The sequence below is a fragment of the Vitis vinifera genome, chromosome 10 (genome assembly GCF_030704535.1).
Source record: "Vitis vinifera cultivar Pinot Noir 40024 chromosome 10, ASM3070453v1".
NCBI classification, from domain to species: Eukaryota; Viridiplantae; Streptophyta; class Magnoliopsida; order Vitales; family Vitaceae; genus Vitis; species Vitis vinifera.
Window position 1 is genome coordinate 7,988,385 of NC_081814.1, and position 16,719 is coordinate 8,005,103.

The 16,719-nt window shown below is 35.3% G+C and overlaps 2 protein-coding genes across 4 annotated transcripts; both read left to right on the forward strand.

Annotated features, from left to right (window-relative positions):
* The first annotated feature begins 416 nt into the window (after window positions 1-416).
* LOC100855030 (shaggy-related protein kinase eta) lies at window positions 417-5,555 on the forward strand. Of its 2 annotated transcripts, none has more exons than XM_003632968.3 (12): window positions 417-737; window positions 1,655-1,747; window positions 1,849-1,908; window positions 1,992-2,264; window positions 2,354-2,428; window positions 2,506-2,562; window positions 3,110-3,250; window positions 3,360-3,410; window positions 3,491-3,586; window positions 3,895-3,978; window positions 4,253-4,354; window positions 4,943-5,555. In XM_003632968.3, the coding sequence occupies exons 1-12, from the start codon at window positions 723-725 to the stop codon at window positions 5,036-5,038; spliced, it is 1,143 nt and encodes a 380-aa protein (XP_003633016.1). In that variant the 5' UTR covers window positions 417-722; the 3' UTR covers window positions 5,039-5,555. The 2 variants fall into 2 exon arrangements, with proteins under 2 accessions (XP_003633016.1, XP_010655538.1); XM_010657236.3 differs by having other exon boundaries at window positions 501-1,020.
* Window positions 5,556-6,520: 965 nt separating this feature from the next.
* Window positions 6,521-14,554, forward strand: LOC100854996 (probable LRR receptor-like serine/threonine-protein kinase At5g45780). 2 transcript variants are annotated; one of them, XM_003632967.4, is made up of 11 exons: window positions 6,521-6,874; window positions 6,967-7,099; window positions 7,259-7,330; window positions 8,600-8,743; window positions 8,826-8,897; window positions 8,984-9,043; window positions 11,903-11,976; window positions 12,059-12,205; window positions 12,297-12,635; window positions 13,223-13,614; window positions 14,103-14,554. In XM_003632967.4, exons 1-11 carry the CDS (start codon window positions 6,775-6,777, stop codon window positions 14,430-14,432), a joined length of 1,863 nt encoding a protein of 620 aa, XP_003633015.1. In that variant the 5' UTR covers window positions 6,521-6,774; the 3' UTR covers window positions 14,433-14,554. The 2 variants fall into 2 exon arrangements, with proteins under 2 accessions (XP_003633015.1, XP_019078165.1); XM_019222620.2 differs by having other exon boundaries at window positions 6,525-6,874; window positions 8,826-8,884; window positions 11,911-11,976.
* Window positions 14,555-16,719: the final 2,165 nt, after the last annotated feature.

Genomic DNA, 16,719 nt, shown 5'->3' on the forward strand with positions numbered 1-16,719 from the left:
CCGACCAACTGTGAATAGATTTATTTTTATAAAATTTTTAAAATTAAATAATATAATAGAAAAAAAAAGAAATAAATAAAAAAATAAAATAATGGGAGTGGGGCAGGGTGGGAGAGGAGAAGGTGGAATGATGGGGCGATGGGGCCTAGTGTTTGGGGGTGAGCATCCAATCACTTTCTGCAGTGGGACACGTGTCAGCATCTTGAGGTGATGTTCATCTGCTGTCAAAGTCGCGCCAGCGTAACAGTGGTGTGCTGCCTCCACAGTGCATCAGACTTCAGACTTCTCCCTTTTTGCTTTGACCACTACCGACACCACCACCCCATCTTCATATTTTCTTTTTAATTTTTTTTTCATATTTGATTTATTAATTAAAAAAATATATATTTAAAAAAAATGAAAAATGTCCCCTTTTTTTTTTTTCTTTGTTTTTATATTTATTTATTTATTTGTTAGTTATCTTTGCGTAGTAGAGACTACAAAGCGAGAGCCATGGAGTCCAAATCACATTCCTAGCGTGGCATAACAAAAAAATTTAGAGAAACGACGTCTCCATAATCCATTCAGGGAGAGAGAGAGAAAGAGAGAGGGGGAAAGGAAAGAAAAAGGAGTAGAGGGAGGGAGGTGGAAGCACATGGGCTTGTTGTGGCTGGGGCCTCCATTTCCCTTACAATGAGAAAGTGAAAGATTCTCTCTCGTCGCCGCCGGAAAATCTCATCCTCATGTCCGACGACAAGGTTGCATTCCTCTCTATCTCTTCCGTTTTCCCAACCTTTTTTTCTTCCTCATTTATTTGCTCTTTTTGTTTCTCAGACAAATGACGAACTCCAGTTATATTGTTTTTCTCTTGTCCTGAGGTTGGGGTTTGGGGTTTTTTTGTTGTTCTTTTGTTTTCCTGCATTTTCTCGCCAACCTAGGGGGAAATTAGAGGTTTGCGTCGCTGGTTCTGGTTGGTTTTCTAGAGATCTAGCTGGATGTGTTCCTTTTGGCTCTTGTTCTTCATGATTTGAAGCTTTTATGGTTCGTTTTCTTTCACCTGGAATTGCTAGAAATCTCTGTGTTCCGGTGGTTTTGAAGATCTTTCCTGTTGTTTTTGCTGATTGAAATGGACTTTACTGAAAGCTTTGGTTAGATCAGGGCTTTGTTCTATGATTTTGTTGTGATTTGAGGTTTGGTCGTGCTTTTCTTTTGTCTCTTGTATGATTCGTGTTTAAATGATTTGTATTAAGTCGTTCTTCTTCAATTCCTCGTATGGTGCTTGGAATTGCCTGATTCAGTTTGTTTTTTCTTATAGAAATATGCCCATCTTCATTCTGATCCATATTGTTTCATGGTTCGGTGGCTTTGGTTCTTCTTTGTTCATCTGCAAATATTTAGGCATTTAACACTTTTTAGCAATTAATGGTTTCTCTTGGGCATCTTTCTTTTCTTGACTTTCAACATGCTTGATTTTGAGCTCCTAGAAAACCCGATTCTTCGATTTTCTGGGCTGTTATAGGGGTCATATATGTTTATAGTCACCTATTCAAAGTCGTACTTAACAGTTAACGTGGCTTTATCCTGTATTTGCTCTTCCGAAATTTTCTTCTACTTATGTGATGCAAATGCTCTTGAATTAACACTTCTTGAAACATTGACTTGATTATTGTCACAGGAAATCTCTGCCCCTGTTGTTGATGGGAATGATCCTGTCACAGGTCACATCATTTCCACCACAATTGGAGGGAAAAATGGGGAGCCCAAACAGGTATAACTACTTTGAATGCCCACAAGCAATTTCTCTTCCAAATTGTGAGTGGAAATATGATTGTCAACGGTTTTATATATTTCTTGTGATGCTTACTGCAGACCATCAGTTACATGGCAGAGCGTGTTGTGGGTACCGGGTCATTTGGAATTGTTTTTCAGGTACATGGATATTAATTATGCAAACTATTTGTGTCAATATCATTTTCTTTATATTTCATGTCTTGGTTCCTCGCTTCTGTTAGGCAAAATGCTTGGAAACTGGAGAGACTGTGGCCATAAAGAAGGTTTTGCAGGACAGAAGATATAAGAATCGTGAGCTGCAGTTAATGCGCACGATGGATCATCCAAATGTCATTTCCCTAAAACATTGTTTCTTTTCTACTACAAGTAGAGATGAACTTTTCCTCAACTTGGTAATGGAATATGTCCCTGAGACCATGTATCGGGTCTTGAAGCACTACAGCAACGCAAAACAGCGAATGCCTCTTATATATGTGAAACTTTACACTTACCAAGTATGTGCAATACTTCCCACTTTGGAATTTGGATATATATTTTATCTTTTATCTCTCCAGATATTAATTAAGTTGAGGATGTATCCCAGATTTTCAGGGGCCTGGCATATATCCACAGTGTTCCTGGAGTTTGCCATAGGGATTTGAAGCCTCAAAATCTTCTAGTATGTTCTTCTCTGACTGTTGCTTAAAATAATGAGTCACAACTGCATCAATGAATTAATTTTTGGCTTCTCTACAGGTTGATCCACTTACTCACCAAGTTAAGCTTTGTGACTTTGGAAGTGCAAAAGTGCTAGTATGTCAATCCTTTCATTTTCATTTGGCCTTTCAGTTTTATTTTGTTTTATTTCAAAGTATTACCAGAACTTCTTTGATACTTTATTCTTCTCCTAGTATCTTGAGGGGTGCCAATCTAGCAACAGCCTATCTTACTTCTATTTGGCATAAAACTATTAAAGGAAATTAAGAAATTAATGCTATGTTTCTTGATTAATGATGTCGTATTTGAGGGCATATGAAGTGTTCATTCGAAGGCAAATTGATTTAGGAAACCTGCACCTGATAATGTTCTTGTTTTGTGGGTTCAAGAGCATTTTAGTTGATCCTCTTGTCCTTCTATAAATTACCTAATCATCTAATCATTAATCTACACCATTTAACGGTTATTTCTACTAATCATTAGCTCTTGAGATGATCAGTTCCTTTCAATATATGTTTCAAGAAAAATTTGCTCGATACCAAATCTTTCATGGTAGTCAGTACTCAGTAGGAAGAAAGTCTTTGCTTGTTTTTTCTTTCTATGATATCTTTCATGTTTTCACCATGAATCCAATTTTCATCAGGTTAAAGGTGAAGCAAACATATCATACATATGTTCTCGTTTCTACCGAGCACCTGAACTCATATTTGGGGCCACAGAGTATACAACCTCAATTGATATATGGTCAGCTGGTTGTGTCCTAGCTGAGCTTCTTCTAGGCCAGGTGAACAATTTGCACAGCAATTTTCAGTTTTGCACTTTCTGCCAATATCTGGAAATGTGTTTTAGTTCTGTGATAAAACTTTGTTCATTTGACTTATTTTCGGTTACAGCCATTGTTTCCTGGAGAGAATGCAGTGGACCAGCTTGTTGAGATTATCAAGGTGCAATTTGATTTTTAGTGTTTGAAATCATGTAGTTCTGGTGATCATTTGTTAAATTCTTGCATTTTGTCTGGTGGCAGGTTCTTGGTACACCAACGCGGGAAGAAATTCGCTGTATGAATCCGAGTTATACTGATTTTAGGTTTCCACAGATAAAAGCACACCCTTGGCACAAGGTTTGCATTTTATTTATTTCCCCTTTATTGTGGTTTTGTCAGTTAATAACAACATAGATGAGACCAGTTAATAACAACGTAGATCATTATATTATCTATAATGATCTGCAGACAATTTTTTATCGTAGTCATCAGTTTTTGCTTTTGTCATGCATGGTTTGAAATCTTTAGATGGCTTAAATTTTTTTTCTTGTATTGTTCCTGGTGGGAATGTGGGCTCCATTTCTAACTGGTGCACGTATTTTTGTAAATGCTATGTCAAATTGGTGAAAGAGGATTCACATTGATGTTTAAATTCTTGGGTTTAGGTCTTTCACAAACGAATGCCTCCTGAAGCAATCGATCTTGCTTCTCGACTTCTGCAATACTCACCAAGTCTTCGCTGCACAGCTGTGAGTTTGATTCTGCTATGACTTTTCTAGATATATGGTTACATATGGTTGATAGTTTAGGAAACTTTCATGAGGACTCATTGAGGTTGACTAATTACTTGCCAATTTATTAGTTTATAGTAATTTTTTTCTCCATTTTCTCATTGGATTGGCTTTTCCCTTTGGGTTGTATTATAGTTTCTTTAAATCCTAAGTAATTATTAGTAGTACTATTTTGAAATATACATTGTCCATTTCCATCCTCTTTGACTAAGCTATATTTTTGTCATTGCAGCTAGAAGCATGTGCACATCCTTTCTTTGATGAGCTCCGAGAACCCAATGCCCGCCTGCCAAATGGTCGTCCATTACCACCTCTCTTCAATTTTAAGCAGGAAGTAAGGGTTTTTATTTTATTTTTATATTTTTTATTCTATATAATTTCTAAACTAATTTCTTGTCTCCAGCCTGAACATGTCTGTCCATAATTTCTTCATGTTGTTGGACTTCTGGGTTTTTGGCCTTTCAATTTTGTTCAATATAATGAGAGGCCTTTTAAACACAGATCCTTTTGCACATAACTATATTAACAAGAATTGAGTTCAATAAATCAAATGGGTCTACTGATATGTCTAGATCATCTTCAGTTTTATGATGTGAATTTTTAGTCTTTCATGCTGAATTGAACCTGATTTGATGGAGATACCTTCATTGTGGAAACAATATTCCTGACTGTCATTAGTAGGTTACCTATGCATTTTAGGCTTGTTATATATATATGGGTTTTGTTCATGATTCATATAATTGTCTAAAGCAATTGGCCTTTGTCTGCATTTGTTGGAATAAGCCTTTGTTAAGTTGCTTTGTATTGGGAAATTATTCTGCAAATGTGCAATTTCTTAGTTCTAGTATTATGATTTCTTTTTGTATGTTTCTGGTCCAAGATATTCTTAATGTTCACTTGTTATCTTTATTGTGATTCACAGTTATCTGGGGCTTCTCCTGAGCTTGTTAATAAGTTGATACCGGAGCATGTGAGGAGGCAAATAGGCCTAAGTTTTTTCCACCCAGCAGGCACATAAATTTATTTGTGATGTTGAATTGATTTCTGCTAATTGATGAATGAACCACCAAGGGATGTGCCATCTGTGTTCTGAATCCCCCATGCAGTGAGGCCTGACCAGCAGCATTTCTTGCTCTACAAGAATTTACGTAAAGACTCCAGTGGGTGGATGGCTGCAACTTATTGACTTGGATGCTTCTCTTTTATGATGTCTTTCCTCCCTTATCCCCCAAATGCTTTTTCTTACCTGTATATGTTTGATAGTATATATAGTTTGAGTTTGAACTGATCAAAAGCTGTTAGCAGAATGAAAAGATGAGGTGAATTGTATAATGCCTACGAGAGGAGGGCTCTGAAAGGAAATGGCCGTTGCAAAGGGGTAGTGAGTTTCTTGTTGGGTTTGTTTACTTCCTTGTTTCTACTTTTATCTTCATGGTTGTTTTGGTACAAACCGAATTGTATTAAAGATAAGTGGTTTCAATTTGTGGAGAGACCAGCCTCCTAGCTTAATTTTAAAGAATTGATGATTGTGTTCCTCTTTTTCTTTCCCCATTGCTACTACCCATACAGAAATGAGAATATGAAAAGCCTTAAAAATACTCTCATAAGAATTGGGTCCCTATTGATTTTATTCTTTCTTGACTCCCGGCTGTTGGATCATTTGTCTGCTACAGGATGAATGACCCAAGTGAATTATGAACCAATGTTGTTAATCATGTAAGAAGGGTAGGTGTGTGATGCTGCTGTTGGTTGGCTTTAATTATCTCAACGCATGTCCATGTTTCATTGAATGATTAGGTGGTGCTGTAATGAATGTCCAACCGGTCCAGTTTAGTCAAATTTTGTGTGCGGGTGCGCAAATATCAAAACTCCCCTTTCTTTTCCATCAGGCTTTTCAACAAGGGAGGGCTGAGGGCTCGTATATGACGCTTTTTGTCTGTTGAAAAAACTTGTCCTTTCTTGTTTTTTACTATATCAGGGTTGAAATTTGAGTACCACAATTTTAAGTTACAAAGTTACAGTTAGTAACATTAATTTGGTACGCATTATAGATGTGTATGAAAGTCTAATCTCCAAACACCATCATCAGAGTTTGTAATGCTCGAGCTTCCACTATGAAGAGAAAGAAAACAAGACAAAAAGCGAAAAAACAAAAATGAAAAACAGAAACACGAGAAAAGCTTGATAAATTTTTGTTTACAATGTGGTGTCCAACATGATTCACCTCAGTAGCAAGCAAGAAGCGGTGGAGGGCGTCAAATCATAGGCATCATAGGCATTTGAAAACCATGTCCATGAAGGGAGAAAACGACAAGCCGACAGTCTCTGACGGCATTAAAATCTCAAGACTTTTTTCTTCTTTCGAAGCAGAGGTCCCCCGTCCCCGGCTCCTACCCACTTTTATTTTTAATTTTTTCTCGCTCACATCATTTTCTATAGCATTTGACTTTGCTGTGCTTGGTGCTCCTTTCACCATCCTGTCCTCCTTTCTTTCCGCCATTTTCTTTCGTCACTTCTCCCCCTGATATTTTTATTTTATTTTAGGAAATAGAAAAAGGTGGGGCAATCGAGATCAGGTTTAGCAATGAGAAATTATAATTATAATAATGATGATGAATTTAGAGCTCCATTGGAGCTTAAAATGCGGAAGGAGTGAGAGTGGCTGAACAGTAACGGAGGTGACTTCAACTTGAATCAACCTCCTAGTCTCCAGTGTCAGGAAAAACTCACCAAATCTCACTCAACTCCATAATCATGGATAATGCCGTTTTGATGTTGTGGGTGTTGTTTTGTTTGCCCATCATGGGTGGAGCCTCCATTAGTCTTCTCTCTCCCAAGGGGGTTAACTATGAAGGTTGTTGCCTTCTTCTCTCATGCTATCTTCTTTCTTCTTCTTCTTTATTATTGTTGTTGTTGATGTCTCTTCCTCACTTTTTGTTTGGACAGTGGCCGCTTTGATGGCAATGAAGAATAAGATGAATGATGAGTCGAATGTGCTTGATGGGTGGGATATTAACTCTGTTGATCCCTGTACTTGGAACATGGTGGGTTGCACTCCTGAGGGTTTCGTCATTTCTCTGTAAGTCTACCACTGCCCCCGTTTCCTCTGTTTGGTTGCCGTGAAAATGGAACTCTGCTTTTCAGTCAGTTGGGTGTAGGTTTATAGTTTATTCAATGCCCAAATCTGCTGAGTTTTACTATATCTTTGCACTTAATAAAAGTTCTCGACTCTTGACAGCTCTATGTCTAGCGTGGGCTTATCGGGAACCCTTTCTCCCAGTATTGGGAATTTGAGTCATCTCCGTTCATTGTAAGCTTATTCTGTTATTATTATTTTTTCTTTTTCTTCACAACTTCTATTGCAAATTTGGTTAAATGTTTTCTGAGTTTGGAATCATTGGGCAATTATCCATTGAGCTATTAACTTCAATCCATAATTAGGCTATAGTGTTCATCCTAATCAGTAAGATTCATTTGCCAAGGACTCAAAACTCAGCTCAATTCAACAAGACCTGATTTCAAAAATTCGAATAATTTGCACAAATAAATCATACATGGATAAGGGAAAAGGAAATCGGAGGGCAGAGAAACTGCTTTCTAGTATACATGACTTTGATCATGCTGCACATTTGGCTAAAACAAATCCAATGCACTATTTTTCAAACAATAACTAAGGGTTCTTTGGGTCATTTACTTATCATGAGATTTAGGCTCTTGTTGTCTGCATGTTCTTTCCTTCTGTTGGGTATGTTGAATGGAAAGGGATATGTGGGCACATCACTTAATTTAAAATTTGGTATTATGGGTTGAGATTGTGTAGATTACTTATAGATGTAGGTAAGTGAAATTTAAGTGCAAGCTGGGTTTTACTTTTAAAGTAGGAGCCTTGGTTAATAAATATTCATCTTAGAAAATGCAAATCTCTTGTGTATTAGGTCTTGATTCTTTAGTTTTATAATTTTCTTGCAAAGAGGAAATTAGGAGGAAGAATAAGAATCATTTAATCAAAGTTTGTTGTTTTAGTTGATCCCATTATCCACATTTTATATGTCCTACCATAGCCTTTTGAGGTAACCCAGTTTTTGTCATTATTTATCAAGTGAGATTTTGATGATCATGTTGTCAGTGGAATTTTGGATTTTCTCGAATTATCCACTGATTTCAGATTTTAGTCAAGAATTTTATTGTATAAGAAAAAAATCAAGATTGAATTTGTGTGGGGGAATAGTTTGAAAAGAAGTATTTTCAATACTCAAATATTTGTGGAATTATTATTATTTTTCACAAGATAATGTTTGACTACCTATCCTTTAGACAAAAGTCTATAATTTGGGATTGGGAGCTTTATCATAGTAGCCTCTTTACGGGGAATTCTTAATGTGCATTAGGAGGCATCTAAATGAAAGTCGATTGTCTGCTTATGTTTATCTGAAAATTTGTATCAATATTTTAAGTTCATTACAAGAATGTGATAGCCATTTTTTAACTTCTAATTTTTTTTTTCTTTTTTTTTTTGTGTTAATAGCTAAACGGAATTATAATTTTGTTTCAAAAGCCTTCTTTTTTATTAACCTTGCAGGTGGTTACAGAACAATCAATTATCTGGTCCTATCCCTGTTGAGATTGGGAAGCTTTCTGCGCTTCAAACTCTCGACCTTTCAGATAACCAGTTCATTGGTGAAATTCCAAGCTCATTGGGCTTGCTGACTCATCTAAATTACTTGTAAGTATGGCTTGATTGTTCAACTTGGTGCCAATTTGCTTACCAACTGTCATGATAACTTTGAGTGTGCTACATTTTTCAGGCGGCTTAGTAGAAACAAGTTGTCTGGACAGATCCCTGGGCTTGTTGCAAATCTTACAGGTCTTTCATTCTTGTAGGTCTCCCACACACAGAAACTGTCTTTTCTATCTTTATATAATGCAAAATGGTGATTGATTCAATGTTACTTCAATATTTCAGGGACTTATCATTCAACAATCTCAGTGGTCCCACTCCAAACATACTGGCAAAAGACTACAGGTGAAATCTTTAGTGGAAATGCATCTTTCCTTCATAGAAAAGCATTGCTGCTTTTGTTTTTTTGGTGGACCAACAGCTTAGATGGATCAATATCCCTTTGAACATTATGAATTTGATGTGACTATATTTTACATCTTTCAACAAATTGATACCAATTGCTGCAGCCATTTAGTGGTGGTGAAAAATCCATCTGTCTAAACATCCATTGCCTATAAAGAATATAAATGGATTTTCTATTAGCATTCTTTCAGCTGAACATTTGATTTGAATAGTTAAAGTTTCAAAGTAATTATAGCAAAGATGATCCTGTAATAAAGGTAAAGGAGCTTATGTAATTTACCTAAACTGATTTAGTTGGTGATTTTTTAAGATATTCACCTGCTTATGTTAAAATTCTCTTCTGAGAAATATGGCAGTTGCTTCTCACAAATTCTAGGGCCAAATATTGGTGAACTATTATTTTGATGCAGCAGAAATTCATCCTCATTGACTGCTATAAGTAATTATAATATCTATTTCTTTGGAGTACTGATTTGATTCATGTTCAATCAAATGACTGATTTTCTGATCCTGATGAACTTGCAAAGAACTGAAGATGGGAGGTAGGGAGGGGCACAAGAACTCCGCAAGTACTAATGGTTTCCTTTTTGGGTCATATCTACTGTTTATGATGGTACGCAAACCCTGAAATTTACATGAGAAAGTGGAAAGAGAAAAAATAATGCAGGCTATATCAGTGTGGTAAGGGAGCTCTTTCAGCATGTCATGGTTGACACTACTTTCTTCCAGACGATTTGGAAGATTAGAATTCTCCACTTGTAGTCCATTTGGTCCACTAAAAAAGAAGTGTACTTGAGAAATTCACTTCCCCTTGTTCGATTTCTCTTTTGAAGAGAGAACAGAAAATGAGTTGCTAGGAGACAGAAATGTTTTTTGATAGACAAATGAAAAGATATTTTAAAAGCGCCTAAGAGGAGGTGCATCAAAGTACACACAGTGTATAGAATAGTTGCCTAGGGTAAACAAGGAAAGGGTAAACAAAAAAGTCTCCCTCTCCTTACTTGAAGGTCCATTCTACAAATTCTATCATTTACATTGAATGGTTTGCTATGTACATTCTAACCCAATCCAAAAAACTAGACATAAAACAAAATTTGATTGCTTGGTCTGAATGCTCAACATCATTAAACAACCTCCCATTTCTTTCCTTCCCTAAAGTTCAAAATAAACACAAGGGAGCAGCCCTCCAAATATTTTTCTGCTACTTTGCCAGGAGTGAGCCTTGCCAACTCAATAGGTTCCTTCTAATTGAATAGTGCATCACCTATACCACTCCAAAGAGAAAAAAGATCAGATGCCACAACATTCTTGCTTTGGAGCAATAAAGAAGCAAACAATTCATCAATTCTTCCTCACTTTTGCACCAGAAACGTCTATTTGGCAAAATCCATCCTCTTCTTTTGATCTGGTTTACCGTCAAAATTCTGCCCAATGTCGCTTTCCATGCAAAAAAGCCTACCTTCATTGGTACCCAAGTACTCCACACTATGCTTGCATGGAAAATCTCTCTACCTCCCTTGGCTAAGGAGGCATTGGGGGATATAACAGAGAAAGTGTCGCACTTGGTTTCCTTCCAGCTCAACTTGTTCTCCTCTTCCCTTCTAATTAATAAAGTGTGCAAATTCCATAAGAATCTCTCTACATACTCAAGTTTCCAATTATTGAACTGTCTTGAAAAGTGAGGAGACAGAACTTAAAGGACAAGTTTAGTAAAACATTTTATTTGATCAAAATGGAGGTGCTTTTTGGTGGGGCCCATCATTGCTCTTCTCTTTCTTTCCTTTCTTTTTGTGAACAAACTGAAGAAAATCCTCAAACCTTCTCCTTTCTTCTTGTGGTGGATTTGTAGATGCAGCTTGATGGTTTAGAAGGTTTGGTTGATTCTTAATTGGAGTAGAAGAGAACTTATCTTCATTTTCCAAAGTGGGAGTGAAGTATAGTTTTATTCAAGATGCCTGTGCTTGACACAATAAAATTGTATCTAAATTTGATTCCCACTTAACCACATGATCAAAATGGTCTCATCCTCTCCCTGCCGTCTACTATACAATTCCCAACAACCACATTAAAATACCAACTCCTGTCAAAAGAAAAGTGGCATTTATTGTGCAACAAAGTTTATCTATCCAAAAAAAAAAAAAAATTGTACAGCAAAGTTTATCTAAACCCAATTCTCACTTGATAGATTTTTTATAGGAGCAAAACAGTCTTGTCCAGTCATCCTGCTTACTTCCATCTGCTAAACAATGCCCAACAATCACACCAAATCATTTGGCTTATGTAAAAACAAATGTGTGAAACCAAATTCTGGCATAACATGATATAGAAACCAAAGTTTGCTTCTTATGGGATGCTCAAAGCTACTTGGTCAGGTCTGAACGGAGTCCTGGATAGGTTCCTTTCATTGTAAATGGCATTTCTAGCTAATTCATTTCTGATTGAGATTGATCTTCTGTTATAAATCTTGAGTTGGTGGATATATCCTAAATGTTGCACCTCATGCATGAATTTTATGTTCTCCCAACAAGTAATAAAATAGAAACATTCTCTGCAAATTCCCGCTCCTTATGGCATCCATTCCATTTTATTTAAATGTAGTATAATCTCATCATTTATAAAAGGAAGGCAATGTATTTTGAAATGTATATATGGAAACTGCCAATATTTGTGGCATGGTAGATTTTGCAGTTTGTGTTCAAATTATTTACAGGCACTTCCAGTTTGATTCAGAAATTCTTTGCATTATCTTATTCCAGCTTTTCCTTTTTCTTTTGGAGGTTTACATGTTTTTCACTGTAGTATTACAGGGAACAATTTCCTATGCACTTCATCATCTGCCCAAACGTGCATGCGTGTTGCAAAACCAATAAATGGTAATCTTCACATAACCTGTCAAGTGGTATATTTTGAGGATGTGGTAAGTATAACCACCTATGCAATATTCTTCACTTGCAGGCACAAGTTCATCTGAGAAAGTTAGTGGTCATCATCGATGGGTGGTTTCTGTTGCCATAGGTGTCAGCTGCACATTTCTGGTTTCTATGACTCTGCTTGTCTGTTTGGTGCATTGGTGCAGGTCTCGTCTCCTGTTTACATCATATGGTACCTTCTAATTACACTGGTTTTCATCTTCTTATAAAGCATGCAAATGATGCCAAATATTGTGAGAATCACTGATTATTTGAATCTGCAGTGCAGCAAGATTATGAATTTGATATCGGTCATCTTAAGAGGTTTTCGTTTCGTGAACTACAAATTGCTACGAGCAATTTTAGTCCCAAAAACATCTTAGGACAAGGTGGATTTGGAGTGGTTTATAAAGGGTATCTTCCAAATAGGACAATCGTGGCTGTTAAAAGGCTGAAAGATCCCAATTTCACTGGAGAAGTGCAATTTCAAACAGAAGTTGAGATGATTGGGTTGGCCCTGCACCGAAACCTCTTACGTTTGTATGGTTTCTGTATGACATCGGATGAAAGGTTGCTTGTTTATCCTTATATGCCAAATGGGAGTGTTGCTGATCGCTTGAGAGGTTTGTTTCCATTTTGGTGCTGTGTCTGCCTGTGTTCTTTGTTACTCTCTCTCTCTCTGAATGAATTTGAGGAAGTAGGATCTATGTATCCTGAGGTTTATATGTGAATGAGCTTCATTTTACTAGCATTGTTTTCATTCTCCAAGTTACATACCATTCAAACAGGTTTGTCATTCTACTGAAATCAACATGATTTTCTGGAAGAAAGTGGACTTTTAGAGGCATACATATCTTTTTTTGCTTTACAGGTGATTTCAAACAATATCACAATTTTTATACAGGGCACGGAAGTGTTTTTTTGAACAAAGGAAAATTACTCTTGATAGTTTTTTCCATTTTCTTCTAAGCCTTCCAAATACTATTTTATGCACTTGGAGATTTTTTTAATTCAATTTTGGCATTTACATATATTATAGCTATTCACTTGGGTGATGATATCCAGTAGGTTAGTGATTGGTTACCCAGAAAAATTTCATTCGTTGTTGAATACCAAATTGCATTGGAAGCATGATTTCTTTCTTTTCAAACAAAAATAAGATCAAGTAGAAGATTTCTCCTCTTTACATGATATTGATTCTCTTGGACAGACACAGGTCGAGAAAAACCATCTTTAGATTGGAACAGACGCATGCACATCGCTCTTGGGGCTGCCCGTGGACTGTTATACTTACATGAACAATGTAATCCAAAAATAATTCATAGGGATGTAAAAGCAGCAAATATTTTGCTTGATGAAAATTTTGAGTCTGTAGTTGGGGATTTTGGCCTTGCCAAGCTGTTAGACAGGAGGGATTCACATGTTACCACTGCAGTTCGGGGTACAGTGGGACACATCGCCCCTGAGTATCTTTCAACTGGACAGTCCTCGGAGAAAACTGATGTCTTTGGATTCGGGATCTTACTTTTGGAACTCATAACAGGGCCAAAGGCATTAGATGCTAGAAATGGTCAGGTTCAGAAGGGTATGATTCTTGACTGGGTAAGTAGTTTCCTATGCTATCTGCTATTTTCATACTTTTTCTTTGCTATGCAGCTATCATATTTTGACCTTTTTTATCAGGGGGGAAAAGTTGTCAGAAGTATGTATGTTTTTTATGATTAACTTTTGTTTCTGTTGGTGATTTTGGTTATGAAACTTTAATTCACAACATGGCTCTTGACTTTGTACGAGCAACTCCTCAGCTTAGTTGATTGATAACTTTTTAAGGGTGGGAATTTTCTGCTGGGTTTTCCTTTTTTTCCTGGTGTTATCTGGTCTTTTGCCCTCAAATTCATCCATTCACCTTGTTTTATATGCATTGTGCTGGCAACCATCATGGAAATTTAGCATGGAATTCGCCCAGGGAGGATACGATGTTTTGCTTTTTTGTTTAGTAACTGAGAGTATGCATCTCTAAGTTCACAGGGCCTTTGTTTCTCATTTTCTTTATGGGTCATAAAAATTCAAGTGTTAGTTGAATTGTGCAGGTTAGAACTCTGCAGGAGGAGAAGAGGCTTGAAGTGCTGATAGATAGGGATCTGAAGGGATGCTTCGACACAGAAGAGCTTGAAAAAGCTGTAGGGCTTGCTCAGCTGTGCACTCAACCCCATCCCAACCTCAGGCCCAAGATGTCTGAAGTGTTGAAGGTCCTGGAAAGTATGGTTGGGCAGTCTGGACATGCGGAGGAGGAATCACAAGGAGGAGGAGGAACCCTCAATGGTGAGGGAAGGGCTTGTAGTCTCTCCAGGAATTACAGTGAAGCCAATGAGGAATCTTCATTCATCATTGAAGCAATAGAGCTGTCTGGACCACGGTGACTGGTAACTATCATATCCTTTTTCCAGATTCAGCATTACATACCAAAATCTCTTAACTTGTTACTTTGGGACTACAATAGGGCAGCAACCTCAAACCCATCTCTAGGTGTGCAACTGGTATAGAACAAAACTTACTTGCAATTGTGAATATTGATACTTAAAAAATCAGATCCCTCTTAAAGAATTTTGTATAATATAACTATGTGTAGCTTTTCCAATTCAACTAAGATGCTGGTGCTTATTTTTGATGCTGTTAGAACTTAGAAGTTCACTTCTTCATGTTAATAGGGATTTTGTATATCTATGCTAAATGAAATATTATTAGAAGTAAATGTATGTTTACAATAAAAAAACAAAAAAAAAACTAACCCTCTAAGACCCATGAAGGAATGGGCACTCATGGTGATAGAGAATCAATTAAGAAAAAGAAATGATATCTAGTATTGATAATATTGGTAATGATATTCTCTTATCATTCAAAATTTTTTACTTGTCGAAGACTTGGAGCATAATTTATCAAATATAAGTCAATTTTGTGATAGAGGTTCTGAGTAAATCATCATGGTGCATTACAAAGGATATTCAAAATACTCAAATCATTTTCGTAAATCATAGAAGTGAAAATACTTAGATAATTAATACTAAAAAACATAATGATCTTATATAATGTTTTTTGGCCATGCATGATTGTATTCACGCATAAAAGGTGAGACATGTTAACATAAACTCCATTACCTAAAACAAATTCATAGAATCGTTTCAATTTATTTATTTTTAAGAACAAGGTTTGTGAAATATGGAAAAGCAAATAAAAGAACCTAACTCAATGATTATGAACTTGCAATAATCTTTTCGGTTTTTTTAAGAACAAGATTTTTGAAATATGGGAAAGCCAATAAAAAATTTGGATGATATTTTATTCTCAATGAAAGAAAATTTGGGAAATTATGATTCAAAAGAACATTGGGTATTTCTTGGTTATGCTACTTCTACAAAGCCACGAATAAGGGAAAAAAAAACTTTATGATAGGGGTCTCTATGCATAATGTATTTGATGAATTTAATCTTCTTTGTTGGGAAAGTGCCAAAGTTGGCGAAATGAAAATTGAAAATGACTTTGAGAACCTAAATATGGATGATGACTTGTCTCAACGACAAGGAGAAGTGGAAAAAGATGCAAAGCCAATTGAGGTTGAAGATCGACAAGGGGAAGTGGAGGAGGATGTAAAGCCAAATGGAAATAATAACTCTATTTAATAATTGTTTTTTAAAATAATTTTTAAAATTGGTTATATAATATTTTATAAAACAAAAGTTTGTTTGAAAATTTGAAATAATTTAAAACTGTTTTTAATATTTTTAAATATATTTTAAAAATAATTTTGATATATAGTATTTCATTTTTAATTATTTTTTAACATGGTCTTTAGAAAATAATGGAAAACACTTGAGAACAACTAAATGGTATTATCTAAAAATATCATATATTTTGTGTCTAATAATATAAAATAAAAATAATTTTTTGATTATCAAATGTGTTTTTCAAGCTTTTTGTTTGGAGAACAAAAAAAGTCAATGTACTTTTCATCCGAAGAATGAAATTATTGGTAATACACAAGAAATTGGTAAAATATAAGAACTTGTTTTTTACTTATAACTATTTGTAATAATTTTATTTTCTTATAAATATTTGTAATAATTTTATTTTCTTGTCTCAAATTGAATCTAAAATATTTGTGAGGCTAAGAATGATGAAGCTCGGTTATAGTTAAAAAAAAAAAAAGGAAAAAGTTAAGGCTTCGTTTATATGAGCTTTCTATTTTTTTTTTAAATAAAAATAAAAATTTCTATAAAAAATGTAAAAACTCTTATATAAAATGTATAAACTTGCCTTATATTCTTAAAAATACTTTTAAAAAATTTTAGTAAAAAGTTCTTGTATTTGATATAAAAATAACTACTATTTTCCATTTTAAAAAAAAAAAAGTATATCCAAACTAACACTAAATCATTTGATATGAATTATATATTAGTATCTAAATTTAAAAAATAAAATAAAATAGTATGAAGTCGGTTTTTTAGAATCAAAGTTAATGCAAATGGTGTATTTGTTAAAAAAAATAAGGCTAGGTAATAGTTCAAGGTTTGAATTAAGAAAAAAAAATGATCTATGAGGAAACTCTTGCTTCCATAATTAGACTTTATCCAAATAAAATGTTACTTGTTTTGGCATGCTTTAAAAATGTTATCTTATGTTAATGAATGTTAAAAGTATATTTTAATGGAT